Genomic DNA, 20503 nt, shown 5'->3' with positions numbered 1-20503 from the left:
CACTGAGAGAAAAAAAGGGCCATGCAAGGGTGCAGAAAGAGGAAGCAAAAGGAGGCAGTGGGTTAAAACAGCTGAGGCTGTAGGAGGGATCTTTTGTGTCTTTTCTTTTTTTCTTTCCCCTAGGATTTACAGGATCTGTAAGACACTGGAATTATTTTTCTTGAATGCATTTTCAGCTTTTCTAGCTTCTGCACTGTTTCGGCCAGCATAACCTGCACAGAGCGCTCTATGCCACTCAGTGTGGGTGGAAGGCACATTAGCACCTCTGCAGTCTTTTCTTTTCCTACTGGCAATACGTTGAAGAGTATACACCAGTTTCCTTCAACAGATATAAAGGGACGCATGCCATCCTCTCAGGCTAGAGGAGGGCAATGCTAAAAAATTATAGGAGTTAAATACAGACTCGTGACTTTCTAGTTCAGTCATAATATTGTCTCTGTCTTCTCAATCATTGAGAAGCAAAAGGAAATGACGTGCTGCTAAGTAAAGGGAATGTTTGCTGAAACTCACATCAAGGCAAAATGAGAAAGGTAGCTGTCACTTGAGCTCTGTTACAAGCTTCCTGAGGTGACTGCCCACACAGCTCAGTCACTGTCAGCATTGTGATTTCATGCTCTCCAAAAGTACCTTGTTTGGCAGAGGGTTTTCCTGTGAAGCTACCAGAATTTATTTTTATAAAAAAGAAACCATAGAAGCCAAGTACAAGAATGCTAACACATTACAAACCGCATAAGAGACTCCCATGCTTACAAGGCCAGCTTCCATAAATCACTATCCCCTTAAGCATGGTGCAGACCAGTCTTAAAATACTTGCCCTGTGCAGATGGTATTTGCATACTGCTACTGGCTGGGAGTGAGAGATACCTCCTTCTGGGGCCCTGGTGAAAAGCAGGTAAAGCTGAGTTGTAAGACTTCATTGGAACCCTCAGGAACTTGGCATCTCAATTCCTAGTTGCATTTCATATGAGGGGCTAGACTCTAAGCAGTCCCATTCTGCCCTATTGTAGATTGGCAGAAAACTGTCCTTGGTCTTGAGGGTAGAGACTGTGAATAAGCAAGCCACTACTGCTAACAGAAGGGTACAGAAAAGGTTCCTGTATTTTTAATACTGCCAAAGCAGTCCGAACAGTGACACTGAGGCAAAAGGGGGTGGCCCTGCTTTCTTGCTGGGTTTAGAGTGGACAAACAACTCCTGCTTTCTTTGACTTTTGTTATGATTTCAATCTTTCTCATAACATGGGAAAAATAAGAAGTCACTAAGTTTGTTGTTACTGTTTTTCATGGTGGTGTTTAAGGTGATTTTTTTTGTACGAAACACAACTTTCAAAAATAAAATGACCAAAAAACCTGGTAAAGTGTTGTGCTGATGTAACAGGAGATTTCTCTGGAGCCAAAGCATCTTACTTATCCAAGGGTGAAGGGTCCTTAGCGTGCAGTGCCTTATGCCTGAAATTCTTTTGCCAGGAATAGATCTCTTCTGTTAGTACATGTTTTTTACTGCCACCTTGTATCACTTCAGTTCCCTTAGGGCTTGAAAGAGAGGGGTATACACATCTTTCAAACTGAAACCTTTAAAGCTCAAGTAGTTACAGATGGGAAAATTTTCCCATGTTCTGTATTTCTCTGCAGCAATAAAAATCAAAAGTAACTTTTTGATGAAGGTTGTACTTCTCAAAAACTAAGGGGAGGGGGGATATAAAGCAGCCAGACCTGCAAAGTCTGAAGAAGCATTTTTTTTTTTTTTTATTAAGAACAATGAACATGAAATGAAGAAGTGAAGTCTTCCCCTTTGACTGAAATAAAATCCAGTCCTCAGAATTAGCTAGTAACATAGGCAAGCTAGCTGCTTGCCTACCCTGCCAAAGGTCAAACTAAACAGTTTTATCATACCCAGCCTGCTAAGGATAAAATGGTATAAGGACAGCCTTCTTCTGCTGATGGCGGTTAGAGATTCTAACCTCCCCCTTCCCAGCCCTCAAATTACATCACACCAAATAGTAGTATCAGGGTGCAAGTATTGGCAGCTTCCTTTGGGCCTGTTTTGATTCAAGAAGTCTCAGAAGTCCTCTCTCACAGGAACAGGGATGTCATTAAAGTGAGATTCAACAGTACAGTTAAGACTAGGAAGCTGTTGCCACATTTTACCCATCTTCTAAGCACTTTCCCTCCTCTCTTTTTCTAACATGAGTCAATAAAGATCTCTAATATTTTCCTACCTATGCTATTAGGCCTCCTCCCATGCCACTACAGCTTTCCTGTAACAGTAGATGCTTTCCACACAGAACAGTTTTATGTTTCACTCAAATATTCACGTGAAACTTCTGAAAACAGAAAAGCTGAGATCCATGGTTTATAAATCATCTTGCTTTCAGGTATTTGGCTCTAGGGGGCACTTACCTCTTCATGCTTTTTCTTCAGTTTTTTTGCTTGTTAGTTTTAAGCAGAGGCGCTTCTGGAAGAGAACTCTGCCCAGGTTTTCACCAGGTTAAAAAACTTCAGAAAACCACATTTGGTCCTTAAAAAAAACCCCCAAAGCTGGAGGGGCTGAAAGGGAGGGACTCAGCCTGTAACATAATTCTACCCCTTAGAAAGGAGAAGTAGCATTAAAGGATCAGTATTCAATTGGTGAAGGGTAAGTTTTTGGTTTTGTTTTTTTAGCTGAGGAGGAGAAATATTTGTTTTACAAAAAAAAAAAAAAAGCACAACAAAAAAAAAAAGAGCATGAGGCAGGCAATACAATCCTGTCAGCTTAAACTTTGTCCCATAAGCTCTCCTGAGGATAATGAAGACAGACACAAAAATAATACAAACTGATAAGAGAACACAAAAAAAAACACCCACCCCAAAACCAAAACCCCAGTCCATTTTATGAAGAGCCTTGGCGCTTCTGGAGACTGCTTTGGATCTGTAAATTATGCCCTAGCACAATGGGGAGACAAACCTAGTGCTGCAGGGTTCCCTAATGTAAGACAATCGCCCTCCTCTTCGGTTTTCCCATCATCTTGTCATAAGTACTCAGGATAAATCTTCCTCTGACTGGTTCAAAGAGGAACATCTGGAGTGAATGGCTGCTACAACACTTTGTCTTCACTCTGCCTCTCTACAGGAGACAGTAAAGCTAAGGCAGCTCCTATTGCCACGGGCCTTCAAGTTTGGTATGCATGCTGGAATGGCTATTAAACCCAGTTCATGAACAGCCTCGGTATTTTATTTTATTTTTTTTTTTAAAGTGGAGTAGCAGCATCCCCTTTTGCTCAAATTCTTGCTTGTCCACCTCTGTCACTTGGAATTTACTAGTTCTCCTTCCTAAATGCCACAAGCAGAGCTGCTCCCAATGTCCGTGCAGGGCAGGCTCTAGCTGTGCCTCAAGTTCTGGCACAGCAAGATTCAAAACTAAGATCTAGCAGACCTGCTGTAGCAAAAAAGGGGTGAGGACAGTTCCCCCTCAGAAGTCTGCTAGGACAGGAAGAGGTCCCTTCCCATCTTTATGTGGTATACAGGAGAGGCATATTCAAAATCAGGAAGAAGGAAAGATGTTTCAAGGCCGCAGGTAGGAGTTTCCCTCCCCCTTGTAGCACCATTAAGAGACCAAGACATGAGCTTGTGCATGGCAGTTTCAACCAGTTAAATTCCTTCTCATTCTTGAATGCAAGACCACAGGGGACTGTCCTATTCTTCCCCACCCCAATAGGATGCTCCAAAGCTGGCAGCTGCCCTAGGGTCAGAGCAAAAACGAGACCTCTGGCTTCAGAGCTGTTAGGTCTCCTTGAGGACATTGATCTTGGCACAGATCTTGAGAGCTGGTCCCAGCTTGATGTTCATGGCACTCATGAGGTGTTCCTCCTTCAGAAGTAACAGGGCCTGGCCATCAATTTCCTGTGACCGAAACTCCTCAGCAATCTCCTGGCACCCTGCAAAACCAAAAAAATAGCACTGAGAAACAGATGTGCCCTGGGCATTACCCTTGTTCCCACTCTTTGGACCTCTGGCAGGTACAGAAAGCAAGCCAGGAATCTAACCAAGCCCCCTCCCCACTCTATTTCACAGGCTGCCTGAGGAGTACAACTCATCCATCTGTATGACCTACTCCAGTTCAGAAACATGTACAAAAGCACAATAAAAGCACTAGGCACCACTGACACAGCTTTCTTTCCAGAAAGAGAGCCAACACATTTCCCCATGCTACTGAATCACAGGACTGCAGGAGAGGATCTTAACTTCACCTTGCAGTGATGCAATGAACTCGTACACTTCCTCCACACTCCAACGACTGGGATTGCTGGACAGGAAGACTGGGTTGATGCCATGTAGATCTGGGGTAGGTGGGGCCATACTAGAGTTTGCCAGGTCCCTCTCTCCATGACTGGCCCTTACTGACAGAGGTCCTGGCGATGTAGGGGACAAAGCTTCATCATAGCTAGAGTTATCAGAGCCTCGACTTGAGTCTTCCTGGCCCTACAAGCCCATAGGAAAGAAAGAAAACACAAGGTGTTTCATAAGAAATTCACAATTACTAGGTGCAAAACAAGACATTGGAAACAGCAGAAGTTGTTCCAAAAGTCTGGGACAACCGTCTCAGGCTGTTGCTCCAAGGGCAGCTGAGACAGGAGCTCCCTAATGCCACGAAGGGGAGACTTTACTCTCACCTCCCTTCCTCTTACTTCTCCCCATCCTCCCCTAGTCCATTCCTCTTCCTCATGTCAGTGCTGACGCTCATTCGATTCTTCTATAATCTGATTCAAATCATTTATGTGGAAGAATGCTAATCGAACAGGAAGACAGGACTGTTTTCTACCAAGGCTGTCAGCTGATGTCACTCACCGAGACCTCCGAGACACACCCAGGAGTGAACAGAACAAATACAAATGTGAATCCACTTTTTGCAGTTGATGAGCAATGAGAATGGTTTGCTGTGCTTGTGTAGCAACTGTGTCAGTGTGCACTGGGCACATCCTGTATGACTACATCCACTCTTGAGAAAGCAGTACACCCAGCAGTGACAACTGTTACACTGAGATTTGCCTTGACAGAGGCAGACAGGATTGTGTCCTTCTTACCCTGTGGCGCTTGCCCTGGATCTTTGTTCGAGCAATTTCAGAGCTGCTGCGTCGTGGTCCCCGTCGGCGCACACGAGCGTAGTTAGCTTCCTGGAATTCCTTCATCTTCTTTCTCTGCAGCCGAAACTGATGGCTGCAGCTGACATTGTACCTCAAATGGGTAGAAGCAAAGCAGCAGTAAGGAAACAACACCTATCTAAACCTACTGCTTCTCCTTGCTCTAGATGGGGATAAAACTCCTCTTTACCATGAAGTTCCGTTCCTCCTCCTTCTAAGGCTTCCCCTTGGAAGGAAGCAGTCCAGATTGCTGACACAAGCAATATTTGGGCACCAGAGTCTTGATCTAACATCTGAAGGGTCAATTAAGTCATTCCCCTACGGGAAAAAAGACCCATAACAAGCACCCTGCTATCAACAGGAGGCAGCAATGACTATTCTAACTTCTCCTCACTTTTTCTTCCCAGTGGTCCCTTGGGTCTTTGTCTAGTACCAATGCAGCAGACAGCTACCAGTATGCAATTCGTTTAGTCAGTCAAACGTACATTTTACTGAAGAGAGGTTTTTCGGAACCCAAGAACTTCCCCCTTCCCATTTTAATTTCTGAGCAAGTCAGAAATCCTGTTTACACTCAGCACCACATCCACCTCTCCAGATCTAAAAGTATTCACAAAATATTTAGAGTCCTAAAGGATCTCTGTGGCCACTGCATCCCATGGAAGGAGGATCAGATGTATTGAAGTGTTGCACACTACCTAGAGAAGGGGCACATGCCCAGTTCTAGAGAATGTACAGTCAGAGAAAAGGAAGGTCGTCTTGCTTATTACCTTTTAGCACAGGTCATGGAACAAAACCTCTTGGAGCCACGGAACTGGGTTGCTGGGGCATACTTTCCACAGTATTCACACTTCAGCAAGTTTGCCTTCTTATCAAGCTCTAGTGAAATACAGAGATATACAACAATTGATGATTTTAACTGAAGCCGATCACACACAATGATTTCCCATTCCACTACTCTTCCTCTGAACAGACAGATTCCAACCACTATTCTCCGCTGAATCTACTAAGCAGTTAGCTTGGGGAAGAAGCTGGGAGAAGAGAGGCAGAAGCTTCACTAATTAGGACCCCAGGATATTGAACAGAGCAGTTTATTTCTCTTTGTCAGTACCACTTTGCTGAACAAGCCAAAAATAGCATATGCCTCATATCCTACAAGGCTGTAGGGGTATCTCCATCACAGCACTCTCTGCTGTGTCCACACATCTTTCACAGCCTTCAGAGTCATTAGAGACAGGAACAGTTCAGATTCTCCTGCTTACTACTGACACAGGGTGTGTTAGATATTAACACCAAAGTATTGTATTCTGGCACTCAAGAAAAGGTGATCCTAGGTCCGTAGCTTGAGCCTCTAGGGAGTTAGCAGGAAAGAAGGAAGGGATGCAAGTCCATAACGTATAAAGTTGGTAATACAGCATCAGAGAGCAGAAACTTTCAGTAACACCAGCTAGGCCTCCTGGTGCTGAAACTCACCCATAGAAGCACTGTCACCTCCCGGGGAATTGCTGGACAGGTTTTCACTCTGGCCAGGAGCCTCTCCCTGCAGCGGTTTCTCAGATTCTTTCAGCAGCTGAGAACAACCCACCTGGACAGGATGAGAAAGAGTTGGGCCTATCAGTAAAGGATTCACTGTGTCTAAAACCCTCTGCAATGTATATACTGCTCACACCTCATTACAGCTCAGAAGAATCCCTCTGCCTACTAGGGAAGGAGAGATACTGAACAAAGTTATTACTCCTTCCTGATTCACGGGCTTGGTGGTTCATTCAAAGATCACAAAGTACTATCTGCCTTGAATATCCCACATTTCCATGTAACTGCATTTCCCCTTCTTTGCTTTAACTTCACTTGCTGCTTGTTTAAAACGCATCTTTCCTTCACTAAAAATCAGAAAGAACCTTCTGATAATTCCTGCATAGATTATTGCTTTGAGGACTACTAAAAGCAGTTCCCGTCACACTTGTTTTACTCCCTCCAATCCATTCTCTTTAATATCACCACTTAATGCCTTGCTTCATGCATGACACCTCCTTCCTTTCCCTTCCTCTTCACTGTCTGTGTCTCTGGCTAAAAACACTAACTTGGAAGGTGGGGAAAGAAACTCCTGTCCAAAGATGGAAGCCCACCCCGCTTCCAAGAGGGCACTACACCTCCTTCCCCAGCAGCAGAGAATCCCTACCGGGAAGGGCTCTGCTCCTTCCTGGATGACAAAGCCCTCAATGATATGTGTGAGGATCTGAGGCTTGACAATGGCTTGTGGAGGTTTGGAGTCTCCCATCTGACGTGACACCATGGCCAGGTTTGGGGTAGGAGCAGACGTGGGGGTGACTGATGTTCCTTCACTTGAGGTGGTATTTGGGGTTCCAATGGCAGCAGGATCAGATTTATCTGGAAAGTTAACAGCACAAGAGTCAGTTACCTTTGCTCCATCTACTTCAAATGGAATACGAGATCAAATCATTAGCGCACACAAGCAGAGCTCTCCTTTGTACCTCACCTCCAAGGGCACTCTTCTCCTCCATGTTTTTGGGGCTGTCTGTCACAGGAGAGGACCTGGCAGGCAGGAGTGCAGTGACACTGGGTGATTCCTCCTTTTCCTCCTCTGACTCTGCCTTGCGCTTAACTGCTAAGGTCTGAGACTTGCCCTGTGTAAATAAAGAGGAACATGTAAGCAGAGAGAGGAACCCCAAAACAAAGAACAAGACAGACTGAAGGCAAAGGAAGATGCATCCTGCTCCACCATACTCATCTCCAGCCTGGTTCCTTCTGGAAACATCTCTTGCTCCTTCATAGTATAATACCTCTACTTAGGAGCATTTTGCCTAGCAAGGAGCAAAGCTTCATGTCAACATGAATTGGGACATTGATACAATATCAACAGTGTGTGAACCTCAAGGGATTATTCCAGGAAGAAAGAAATGGAATGGCAGTCACCCAGCAGTTTTCAAACAGGCTCTTGGCTAGATCAGATCAGTTTCAATGGAGAGTCAAAACGGTAGGGGGAACATGTTGGATGGGAGCAGAACTGTCGGCCTGCTCTAGAAATCAGACAAATCCTGTGACACCTTCCTAAAGAAGCAGCCAGAGTTCAGAAACAGTCTCAGCAACTGGCTAAGTATATCTGAACTGGCAAAGTGCAGCTGTCCCAAGGAGTTAGGCAGGCCCTAGGTGGACAATTCAGAGCAGCGTGGATGAGGCCTGTGGAACATGAGCCATCATTGTTTTCCTCTGCATAGCCTGTTACTAGGGGATCCTCTGAGACCTAGAGTCAGTGGCTGGTACCACATGCCAAGGGGTCTCTGACCTGGAGGTATCCACACCTAGTGAGAAGAGAGGAGTTCAGTCTTCATAGCCCATTCAGTTCTCATCTCTCTCGAAAGGGACAACAAAGAGGCCAATTATTGTTTGTATTTGGTTTACGTGACAAGGTTTAGGTAGCATGGGGGCTGCAGGGGTGAATTCTGTGAGAAGGCACCAGAAGCTGCCCCCATGTCCAATAGAGACTATTCCAACCGGATCCAAGACAGACTCGCCGCTGGCCAAAGCTGAGCCCGCCAACAACGGTGGTAGCACCTCTGTGATAACATATTTAAGAAAGGGTAAAAAGTACTGCATAACAATAGCTGGGAGGAGTAAGAAACATCCCTGCAGACATCAAAGTCAGTGAAGGAGGGGGAGGAGGTGCTCTCAGCACTGGAGCAGAGATTCCCCTGCAGCCCATGGTGAAGACCATGGAGATGCAGTTTGCCCCCCCTGCAGCTCATGGAGGAGCCCATGCCAGATGAGGTAGATGTGCCCTGAAGGAAGCTGCAGCCCATGGAAAACCTGTGCTGGAGCAGGCTCTTGGCAGAACATGCGGCCCATGAAGAGGACCCCACACTGCAGCAGCTTTGCTGGAAGAACTTGTGACCCCATGGGGGACCCATGTTGGAGCAGTCTGTTCCTAAAGGACTGCACCCTATAGAAAGGGCGCATGCTGGAGCGGCTCGTGAAGAACTGCAGCCCACGGGAAGGACCCACATTGGAGAAGTTTGCAGAGAACTGTCTCCCTTGGGAGAGACCCTACGCTGCAGCAGGGGACAAACATGAGGAGGAAGGAGTGGCAGAGACAACGTGTGATGAACTGACCACAACCCCCATTCCCCGTCTCCTTGCACTGTTCGGAGGGAGAAGGTAGAAGAGTCAGGAGTGAAGCTGAGCCCGTAAAGAAAGCCAGGGTGAGGTGGTTTTTAGTTTTGTTCTTATTTCTCATTATCCTACTCTGATTAATTGGCAATAAGTTAATTCCCCTAAATTGAGTTTGTTTTGCCTGTGATGGTAATTGGTAAGTGATCTCACTGTTCTTATCTAGACCCATGAGCTTTTCATTGTATTTTTTCCCCTTTCCTGGTGAGAAGGGGGATACGGCAGCTTGGTGGTCACCTGGCAGCCAGCCAAGGCCAACCCACCACATTGTTAAATGTGATATTTAGTATGTGATGTGGACAGCTACCTCAATTTGGGCAGGGTCTGAGTGTCATCTATCAACTTCATGCAAGCCTTTGAATGATAATGTGGAAGAGAAATGCTTGTAGTCAGTAACCCCAAGGGTTGGATTGGAATTAGTGTTTTCGAGAGGAAAAAGTCTCCACATCCCTTTACCAAAACCCCTTGCCCATCCCATCCCACTGACCTGGGCCTGGACTGCGATTGGTGTCCTAGGAATGAACAAAGAGAATCCATATGCTATTCTCCTTCTCAATGGTATCACTTACTGGCAACTGGACAGACTGCATGTAGAATGCTGCTGGCATCTGAGCCACAACTGGAGAGGAGGCTGGGCTCTTCACCATGTGGGCTGTGCCTTGAACTTGTGCCAAATTCACCCCTGTGGTGAGCGAAGGAGTTTCCTGTGAGGATGCTGGAGCTGAAGACGATGATGGGGAAGCAGCATGGGCTTGGGAAACGGGCTGGACCACTGCTGGCATTCCCCGGGATGTCGGTACTGCTGCAGCAATCTGAGCCAAACCCAGTGCTTGGGCTTGGCCTGAGCCCTGCTGCCGAGTACCCACCACCTGCACTGGGATGTGTGGGGGAGGCTGCTGTGTTGCTGACATTTTGGCAGGCCCAAGCTGAGGTGGTTTGATAGGGGTGACCAGAGATTTTGACTGAATTGGAACAGGTGATTTGGTGGCTGGCTGGCAAGAACTGTCCTGCTGGAGCTGCACAGGCTGTGGCTGGGACTGCAACATAGGTTGTACCACAAGGGTCTGAGCCTGCTGCTGGTTTTGAGGTGGAGCCTGCTGCTGCGGAGGTTGAGCTTGCTGTTGCTGTTGGGTCAGAGATGGTGCTTGCTGCTGTTGCTGCTGTTGGGCCAGCTGGAGATGGGTGGCTGTATGGAGGAGTTGGGACTGGTGGTGCTGGAACTGCTGCTGGTGATGAATGGCGATCTGCTGCTGGATCACCACCTGCTTCTGCAGGTGGATCTGCTGCTGCTGCTGGATCAGCGAGTGTGGCTGGATCTGTGTATATGTAGCTATACAAACACAGAGTGGGAAAAGAGCAGAACACAAAAGTTAGCAACAGTGCAGCTAGGAACAACAATATAAAAAAGGCAGGCAGCCACTGCACTGGTTTGAGTCACAAGGCTCCAAAATGACTGACAGCTTACTAGCAGAGGACATGGGGCACTAAATCAACTTCTCTTGCTAATAGGGAGGAACAACCTCTAGAGAGACCAGTGCCCATGAGCACAGAGGCTGGGAAGGGTGTCGGGAAACCTCTCACCACTGGGCTTTCAAATGGCACTCTTGCAAAAGCCCAGTGGGCTCGAAGAGAAGGAACAGGTCTGCACTTACCTGAGCTGATCAACGTCTGGCTGGGTGCTGGTGTAGCAGTCCTAGTCAGGTTCATGCCCACCGTTTGCTGCCCACCGCTGTCCGTTTCACCCTTCTTTGTGGCTGCACTCTCTGTCTCCGTCTGGCTTCCCTGGCTGACGGTCACGGCCTGGGCAGCTGCTACCGGTAATGGCTGAACCACCCCTGTGCCTTTCCTTTGGCAACTGCCAGCGGCGCCCGCTGAGGAGGTCTGGCTCAATCCCGTTGAGGTCTGGCTCCCACCACTTGCCACCACACCCCCAGAGACACCATTGCTGCCTGCTGCCCCCTGGCTCAAGTTGAGGGACTGGCCTGCGCTGCCAGAGGAGGCCTGAGCCACTGCCAAGGTCTGGCCGGTGCTGGTGGCCTGGGGTAAGCCTGAAGCCTGGGAGCTTCCTGGCAGAGCTGCCTTCTGAGCAGAGCCCTGGAGAGGGGCATTCGTGGCCGAGGTCTGCTGGCTCCTCACAGCCAAGTTCTGCACCTAGAAACACACGTACAAAACAGAGTCTGTTTGCTTTACGTACGTTACTTGCTGGAAGTTTGGCAGCAGCACACGCTACTGGGATGCAGGCGGAGTTGATGCTTCAAGCCTCACATGGGGACCTGGCTAACACTGCAGGGCAAAGCTCAGGTGTGGCCCTCCCCAGGAAACACGTCATCCTGAACGTCCTCCTGCCCCGTCTCTGATGGAAGTTAAAGATCTCGTGGCACTACCTGAACGTGAGGACACTGCCATTCTCTGAGGCATGGGGCAGCCTTCAGACTTGCCTGCCATGCACTTGCATTGGGAAGATCCAGTTTAGCACAGTGCTAAAACTGCTCACATATGCTTTTTCAAGACCAGTAATTAATTTTCATTTTTTGTGCCACCTGCCTCCTCCCTCTGGGCAGGGCTTTGCACTCAGGAGGCCCACAGATATACTTATGGCCTGCTGCCCTTCTGATTTCACCAGTTCCTCTGCATTTTTGTGCTGCCATCCTTTACACCCCCTCCAAATGCAGTGTTATCTTCAAGTTTGATCATGGCTGACTTTCCTTCAAAGAAAGTGTTCCAGACAAGAAAAATACGAAGTAACTGGAAATCCCAAGAATGACTGGGATGCCACAGCAGCTCCCTGACCTGGAGAATTACTTATAGATGGATGCAGGAGCTAAGACCTTGTGGTCTGTTTGGTCTTTGGCATCTTTACAACAGCAAACCAACTGAGTGAAGGACTACTACCACTGGCAAAGACTCTTCATCGTAGAGTGACTGAAAACTGGACATAGAACTCAACAATTCTTTTCACACAAGAACAACTAAGAAACTGTGAAGATGGGATTGATCCAGCCCGTGGCTCACCTCAGAAATTTTAAGAAGAAATTAATCCCATCTCTGAAGGCAAAAAGCAAACATTGAAAAAAATGGTGGTAAGAGAGAACAGAATCTCCTGCCCGCACAGGGATGCAGGCTGCGGATAAAATAGAGCTAATCTGCTATACAGGGACGGCTGGAGACAGAGACCAGAGTGCGGGGTGATGGAGAGCAGGGGAAGGGGAGGACGCTGGGATGGGGTGTCACTGACCTGGTCTGTGTCTGCATGGACCCCAGGAGACTGAGTGGGTGGTACCTCCTGCTGGACAGCGGCCACAGCCCCGTTGGGCATCAGGATGAGTTGGGAGGCAAGAGGCACATTGCGGCCCAAGGTCCGGTTTACCTGTAACAGGTTCCCCAGCTGTGGCTGTTGAGGGAGGGTCAGATGATGTGGAATGAAGGGAACGGAGGGGAAGAGAGAAAGACAGACAGCGAACCACAAGCAAACAGATTACAAAGCAACACTGGGCTGCAATGTCATACATTGCAAAACCCCCAACCCTCCCTGCACTGTAACACTGAACGTAACCCTCAGGAGCAGGAAACTGGGAACAGTTTCCTTATGGAAGCAAGCACTCTTCTATCAAACATGGGCCTGGGTCAGCTCCCACAGGCTGCCCAAGGCTGGCTAAAAGACTGGGGTATCATTTAATTTTCAGGTGTATATCTGGGACTGGTTGAGAAACAGTGATAAAATACATTCATCCAAGACCAGGGTTACCTGACAAGAAGGAGATAATCTGTATCTGAAGTCAACTGAGTTGCAGAAAATATTTTTCAAGTAGGTAACAAAACCCCAGACTGACTATAGTCAAGCCTAGTGTTTTCTGTTTAGCAGCACTTCAAACCGATTAAAAGGATGAGATATTTTTCATGTTGATTTATGTTTGTAAACTTACTTGAATTCTGACTTACATCCCTGAGCTCAGCAGTGGTAGAAGAAAATAATTTACCATATATCTGTTCCAGCATTGAACCAGAAGAGTAGCTTTATTTCTGTGGGCTATATTAAAGTCTAGGACATATATTTCACATTTACACTCTAGTGAGAAGTGCCATGGGATCTTTAACATCTATGCAGAGCAGGGACAAACATGGTTCTTAATGATCTCACCTGAGCCACACAATACAAAGCTCATCTACCCTCAAAAGCTGAGCCCAGAATCAAACTTGTGGTTTCAGGGACAAGAGCTTCCCCATCTGAATTTAAAATATCATGGATATGATATTCATCCTCCTTAAAGCTAGAGGTAGTCCAAAGGTATTGGTAATCCCAAGCAGTGAAACACTGAAGTGGCTAGGAAGTGGGGTTCACGGTCAGGACACATTTTGCATACACATCTCTTACCCGGAGATACATCTGGGCCTGTGACTGGTTGAGAGGCGGTGAGGTGGTATTCCCAAGGAGCACAGACTGCGTCAGGGTTGTGGCGCTGGGGGAACTCACGCTCTGTGACCGACTGATCAGCTGAGCAGCTGATGTGGTGGCTAGGTTGATCTTAAAACAGAGAAAAGCCACAAATCATATATGAAGAGACAGAGGCAAAGAAGCAAGTACAAATTCACTTACTGGGGTACAGCCAGAACAGACATTTTACAGTTTTTTCCTGTATCCCACAAGGGACCAAGAAGAAAAAAGTTCTTGTCTTAAAGGGCTACACAATCTAAACTAGCCAAAGCTCAGGATGCTAACCTCATTTGTATGCTGAGCCTGGGTATCACTGTTAGCATGCAACTGCAATAAGAGATCCAAAAGAAATACATCATTTTTTCCAGCCTCTCAAGTAAAGGAAAAAAACCCCACAAAGTAATCTCTACCCTACCAACTCATCTACTTTCTGAACAAATCCCAGCTCCTCAATACTCACTACAAAGCCAGACTTCCTCTCATTCAACAAACTACCACTCTGCCCAAGACAAAAAGAACATTGCCTTCCAGCTGCTCATGATTCGTCCTCCCTCTTAGGAGCCCTGATCCTTTTCTAACACATGACAACGTATCCCCAAAGCCTCAGCAAAGAGAGATCAGTGTCTGCCTTTCCAGCTAAGACCCCTCTCGCCCTCAGAAACTGTCTCTGGTCTCCTCAACCCCCATCCATAATCATAGCACCCCAAACCATCAAAGTTGTCTGCATCTTGTGGACTCCCAGCATTCTTAGAAGCTGTGTTTCCCTGGCTGACTGCCTTCCTAAAAGTCAAAGATGAGAAAGAACAAGGCAGGGAGTGGGAGGGAGGCTTTGATATGTGTGTGAGGGAGCAGTTACTTACAGAGGCCTGGGTGGTGGTGGTTTGTTGCGGGGTGCTGGTGTTGGGGGAGCTGGCCTGTCTACTGGCTGCAATTGTAGCCTGCAAGACAGATGGACAGAGAAATGAATACCTGGAACAAACTTTTCAATACAGCCCAAATATTTGACTTTGTCAGAACACCTACTCCCATCGTCATCTTCTCCCATTCCTGAGAACAGGAGCACAATCTAACCACTAAAAATCCCTGCCAAGCCCTACTAATCAGGTGCAGCAACTCAGCAAGGTACCTCCTCTTCTTCAACCAGTTCAGTCCTACATAATGCCCAAGGCAGTGGACAACAGACACTTACAGTGCACGACCTCCAGTCCTTCCATCCACGGGTACATACCCTACTGCTGCCCCAGCTTGTCACGCTACACACTGCAACCCTCATCCCGATGCTGCAATCCATTCTGTTAACAACAGACGTTCCCCACAATATTAGAAATTTGCTGGGCTAGTTAGGCAGTTTAGTGACAGTGCAATAATAGTACTCCAAATAACAAATTTGAGATTACAGCACATATGGTTCGTGAAGGAATGTAAATATTGTTAGATTCCCTGCCCCCCACCATGATCCCGTGGGAATTCCACTGTATGAGTTTAGTTAGTTTTATAACTAAGATTTGTAAGAAACTGGTGAGAGGATTCTATTCCCTCTGTGCTATAAAACTACAGTTTAGGGCATTTGAGAAAAACTAAATCCTGGACTATCAGCCAAGGAGCACAGCTACTGATATACAGACAGTTACAGACGGACACTGTACAGATTGTTACAGACAGAACTGTATTCACATCACACATAATTCATCTTCGACTGGTGATAAAGACTTGCAAGTAGGAAAAGTTGCTAAAAAATGTAAATAAATCACTCAACAATTAAAATAAAATATCTTAATTTGTATAAACATATCTTAATTATAGAAATACTCTCCTGGCTGGACAAGATCTACCCCAGATCCTTCTTGCTAGTAACTTGGTAAAGAAAACATGGGCTACTAAGTTTCAAGATGTAAAATTCAGAGGATACTGCCTGAAATTTCACACACACAAGACCATGTTTATTCTCAGAGAAACAACAATCCATGGTTCACTTTAAGAGCATTTAAATGCTACTGCATCCACTGCTGATTTAACCACCCATCTTTTATTTGAAGAAGGTGCAGGAGCCTCTAAAGCACAAGTTTCCTTATGGGGATGCCAAATGTTATCTTCCCCTGCTCTGTACCTGAAGAACAAATGAATCTTTGCACAAAGCTACCAGTTTACTAGCTGTTTGTATTACCTTTATACAATGTGTTTAGGGACTTGTTGTCTAATCATGGATCAGGAGGACCCTGGTGCACAAGTCACTGTATAAAGAAGTGTCTGGATCTTCCCCAGAGAATGATCCAATTTCTCTCCTTCTGCCCCTTGGCCACTCACCTGCTGGACGGCAGCCAGGCTGTGAAGCTGGGCGCTGTTAAGTTGCTGCTGGAGCATAAACTGGTGAAAGTACTGGGCTGCATTGGGCTGTCTCTGGAGTGCCTGCAAGGCCTAGAGAAAGAGGAAAACCCACTCGTCAAAAGTAGCGTGCCCTTGAAATGTGATTAGAGAGAGCAATGAAGAAACAAATAACAGCCACAAGACCATCCCTAGACCCCATGAAAAAAGCAAAGTCACTAGATTAGCACATCAAAATACATAGTACAGCTACAAATTTGTTAACAGACTGGATCACAGGTGTATTTCAGAACAGCAGAAAGCATACTTGCAAGACTTTAATAAACCCCAGGAATTTGGGGATGTGCATGCTCAAGCAGGCAGACAAGTGTTCCAGTATAGTATGTATACAGAGGATATGCATATATAGAGCAACTGGGATGATAAACTGAATGAATTGCTCTAGAACAGGAGGCTAAAATCAATCTATTGGATCACAGCACGGTGAGCAATCTAAGAGGCTGGACACTGAAGGAGTAGCCTATAAAACATGAAGCACTGTATCATGCTACAGGAACTAAAGATTGGGCCTAGCACAAGAATTTCTAAATCTGAACATGACAGCCCTTTGGGCATACTCCCACCTTGACACACGACAACTCAGAAGAACAGGAAAGGGCTTACCATCACCTTCTAGTGATGTACATGCCATCCCAGAACATAACCGCAGCTCACCTGTACTGCCTGTCGCTCATAGAGAGACATCTGTGATATCTGAGGACGGGTGCTTCCTCCAGAACTGGAGCTCCCGCTGGTAGAGCTGGAGTTCTGCTCACTTTCGGTCTCCATGGTGACAGGATCCCAGGAGCTCAGGCTGAGACGGACTCCAGATCTATATCGAGAGAATTGGAAACTAAGTCACTCTAGAGAAAGAACCGAACCATATTTCACTGCATTACACAGCTTTTTTACTGGAATGTCCCAGTATCAGGCTCCTCGCACAGCTTTGCTACATCACAGAGGACCAGGACTGCTGAGGTTCTGAAATCACCCAGAAATTATACTCATGGTTTAAATCTTTTATTACCACAGTCAGAAAAGTAACGCACACATTCTCATATTTTTATTGCCATGCTACAGTTGGAAGCTACAGCATCCTGAGTTCTTAAAAAGGCAGCAGAGTGAAGGAGCAGCTGCAGCTCATTCAGACAATCCTTTGGTTACAGACCTGATCACCTCTCCTCCAAGGCTAATGAACGAAGGCAAATTGCACTGTGCTTCCAGTCTCCCCCGGCACTTCAGCAACTTCCGATCCTCTCTTCCTCTAATCCCACGAAAGGTATAATTATCCCACAACTCCACAGCCCTACTGCAGATATACCAACTCAGTCCCTCCTTCTCCCAGTTTAGCCCCCCAGCCCTCGACTGTTTCTTTCTTTCTCTGACCACATGGACTTCCAGCTACTTATTGTTCCCGACAGATTGTAGCTTGAATATTAGACTGGAGGCTGGTATCTGTGATGGCAAGTTGCTTTCAGGAGGAATAGAGTTAGAAACAGAGTGGATGAAGGATTCACTGGCAACACTTGTGAGGGAAAAGCTGCTGAAGAGGTCATGCAGAGCCAGAGAGATCTTCCAGCAGAAGAAAGACGAGTTGCAGTGAACCACACAACTGAGAAAGGACTGGAGAAGGCTTTCATGAGCCAAGAGGAAGAGAAGCAAGACTGAAGAGAGTGCTTAGCAGAAGAGTAACACATTGGGATGATCAGGGAGTTTCCTACAGCAAGGAACATGGTCTATACAGGGAGTAACGGTAGGAAGGATTAGAGTCAGAAAAGGGAAAGTGCGCAAGTGATCATTCAACAGAATTTCACTGAAAAAAACCTGAATTTTTAGAAGGATATAATTCCATGTAAAATTTAAAAAAAAAAAAAAAAAAAAAAAAAAGAAGCTCCTGATAGTCTCAGTATCACTGACAGCTTGTTTATTTCCAAAGCAACAGCTGGCTCCCCTGCAACCTACCTGAGACAACTCTAAATGAGACCCCTAGGCTTCCAGGATCCCACAGCACCAGCACAGACCCTGTATCTAGACCTTTCAAACCCAGAGATTTCAAGCTTCAGAGCCTTCACCAAACACAAATTTTCCAGATGCATAAACAAACAGACCAGCACAGCAGAAAAAGATGTGCAACAAGTCTCGACCAGACAACTTCTGAAATTCTGGAATGGTGTTAAGGGCAGCAGGTGATTTCAAAATAGGGCAACAGCATTAACACTGCAGAGGATGTCTGGCTAAATCAGGGAACTGCTGCTCCAAACCTGCTCCTCAAAATCTGGAAAATTCTATAATTGACACTATAATTGACAAACAGATAGCTGCTGCTACAGTCCTGTCTTCCCCATGCATCTTCACCTCTGCACTCAAGTCCTGCTCACACATCTGCCTGACAATCCAAGATTGCCTTCCTGCACTGCTTCAGCAGTGGCAGTGTAGGTAATTCTGCCCCGAAGTCATCTCCTCCTCAACTGAGACACACCCCCTCCCAACTGGCCACTACTGTCTTCAGGCACAACTCCATTGCAGCTAGAAAGAGTTGGTCAATATGCTTATCTAGAACATAAAAGCTCAGGAGAAGACAATTACTTTAAAGCTCTTCCCCAGGGGGCAGCACCACAAAAAATAAATGAAGCCTGAACATAAATAAATTGTGAATGGAGAGAATACAGACTTCTTGAAAGAAAGAAACTGTGGTAGATAAATGAAGTACTTTGAATGCTGTTAAAATGCAAGTCAGAGTGAAGTTACACGAATTACACCAAGTTGTCTAGTAGCTTGGCTACCGTTGGGAGACAATTTATGTTGTTTTGCTCACCCTCAGCCTCCCTGTGCAGGTTCCTCCCAGCATTTACCTTGCTTCTGGTGCTCAACAGATCAACTTGTTAACTTTGCAGAAAAGCTACCCTAAACATCATTTTCTGCCAGATCAGTGAGTGGAATTAGCTCACCTGTGATCCCACAAATGCCAGTGAGAGAGAAAAGAAGGTAACACTAAGATTCAGCTTAGATGTAGCACATACCTTTACCCTCAACAGCTGCACCAGGAGAACCCTGGCTTCTGATTTGGTGCTCTGCTCCACCACTCTGTTTCCTCAGTAAACAGCAGCATTGATTCTTAAGATTTCCAGAATTTTTGCTGGAATCTTCTTAAAACCAGGTCCTAGCACAAACAAAATCCTACTGAAATACCTCTGGGATGAGAGGAGTCAAAAAATGTTGGTCTCTGTGCAGGTAAAAGCCCTTTTGGGGGCATGGATAGAGAGGTATACTCTCCCTTTGCAGAAGGGCTGTAAGTATTTTAAGTCCCTCACAGCAAGCAGAGTTATCCAGCAAAACCCCTTCCAAACACAAAAGTGAAAAGGCACAGTATTTCCTCAGGCAAGTTCATCTAAGGATGCAGCTCCAGATTAGTGTAATCCAGTCCAAACACAGGCTATTCACACATAAAATAGCATGGATTGACTGCACCCTCTACGCACCTCCAAGAGCATCTTCCAGCACCCTACTCTTAAAAAAATTTAGTGATTGGGCTATCAGATCACTTGACTCAGCTAGCTGCTCCATGAGATAGACAGCCTAGCAAAAATGATTAAACGATGGGTTTTCCAAAAGATTGAGTTAACCAACTCACCTTGCAACGTAATCAGTAGATCCCAAGCAAAAACCTCAAACAAACAAACAAAAAAAAAAAACCCCAACACCAACAGGATAACAATGCAGCCCTTACTGGAAATTAACCTTTGAACAGCAGCTAAACTGGATTAAGCCTAACACAGAACTGCACCCCAAAAAGACAGACACGGAAAGATATAAAGGCCTATAAACACCATGGCAGGAATGACAGCACAGCAGAAAGGAAGGGAAGGAGAAGGGAGAAAACTAGCTCCTGGAGCAGTACAGGCATAAGAACATTGGCCAATCCAGAGCCTAACCATCGCTGCTGATCTCAGCGCACCCCAAGAACACCACAGGTGGCCCGTCTACAAGTTCCTGACCTTTCTCAAGTGCAAGAGCACAGCAGTCAGGCCAAACAGCTACTCTAGTCACTGAACACTAGGTAGAAGGTAGAAAAGTTTTACTCGCTCACCCCATCCATTCCTCCTGACACGTGACTGCTGCCTGCAGAGCATTTTCTAACCTTATAACTGGTTTTGTCACTTCAACCCCGAGAGGGCAAGTTAGCGAACAAAAATTTGCACGGGATTCACCACAGGTATCGGGGAGAGAAATTAGGAACCAGGACTGCAGCACACCCCTCCCTCCTCGCTCTGCTATTGCGGTTTTCTACAAGACAAGCCTCCAAACCACGCAAGCAGAGGCGTGAAGCTGCCGGGACGCGTTAACTCCGCTCCGGGATGCTCTGGGAGCAGCAGTCGGTGGGACTCCCGAGCACCCCGGACCCTCGCACCACCTG

The 20503-nt window shown here is 46.3% G+C and overlaps 2 protein-coding genes across 2 annotated transcripts in view; one reads left to right on the top strand and one right to left on the bottom strand.

Annotated features, from left to right (window-relative positions):
- The window catches only part of LOC104294532 (alpha-2-macroglobulin-like), a 187457-nt gene that overhangs the window by 96700 nt on the left and 70254 nt on the right, over positions 1-20503 (top strand). The gene's annotated exons all lie outside the window — the stretch shown is intronic.
- Positions 3589-16878, bottom strand: PHC1 (polyhomeotic homolog 1 (Drosophila)). The gene is made up of 14 exons (XM_009894119.1): positions 16765-16878; positions 16033-16143; positions 14589-14666; positions 13669-13818; positions 12532-12687; positions 10949-11447; positions 9866-10626; positions 7609-7756; positions 7291-7499; positions 6585-6696; positions 5882-5990; positions 5058-5208; positions 4224-4455; positions 3589-3911 (listed from the first exon to the last, which is right to left on the bottom strand). Exons 1-14 carry the CDS (start codon positions 16876-16878, stop codon positions 3757-3759), a joined length of 2985 nt encoding a protein of 994 aa, XP_009892421.1. The 3' UTR covers positions 3589-3756.

The sequence above is a fragment of the Charadrius vociferus genome, unplaced genomic scaffold, assembly GCF_000708025.1.
Source record: "Charadrius vociferus isolate BGI_N301 unplaced genomic scaffold, ASM70802v2 scaffold561, whole genome shotgun sequence".
In the NCBI taxonomy this organism is placed as follows: Eukaryota; Metazoa; Chordata; class Aves; order Charadriiformes; family Charadriidae; genus Charadrius; species Charadrius vociferus.
The sequence above is the reverse complement of the archived record's forward strand: the minus strand, read 5'-3'. Positions and strand labels throughout refer to the sequence as shown.

What these genes read in the sequence shown, in the direction of transcription:
- PHC1 (XM_009894119.1), bottom strand. Translation starts at nt 16,878, where the DNA reads ATGGAGACCGAAAGTGAGCAGAACTCCAGCTCTACCAGCGGGAGCTCC. An exon ending in TCCATGCAGACACAGACCAG is followed by an intron (nt 11,448 to 12,531) that starts GTCAGTGACACC and finishes GTGTGTTTCTAG; the next exon opens with GTGCAGAACTTGGCTGTGAG. An exon ending in AGGTGACAGTGCTTCTATGG is followed by an intron (nt 5,991 to 6,584) that starts GTGAGTTTCAGC and finishes GTATTTCACTAG; the next exon opens with AGCTTGATAAGAAGGCAAAC.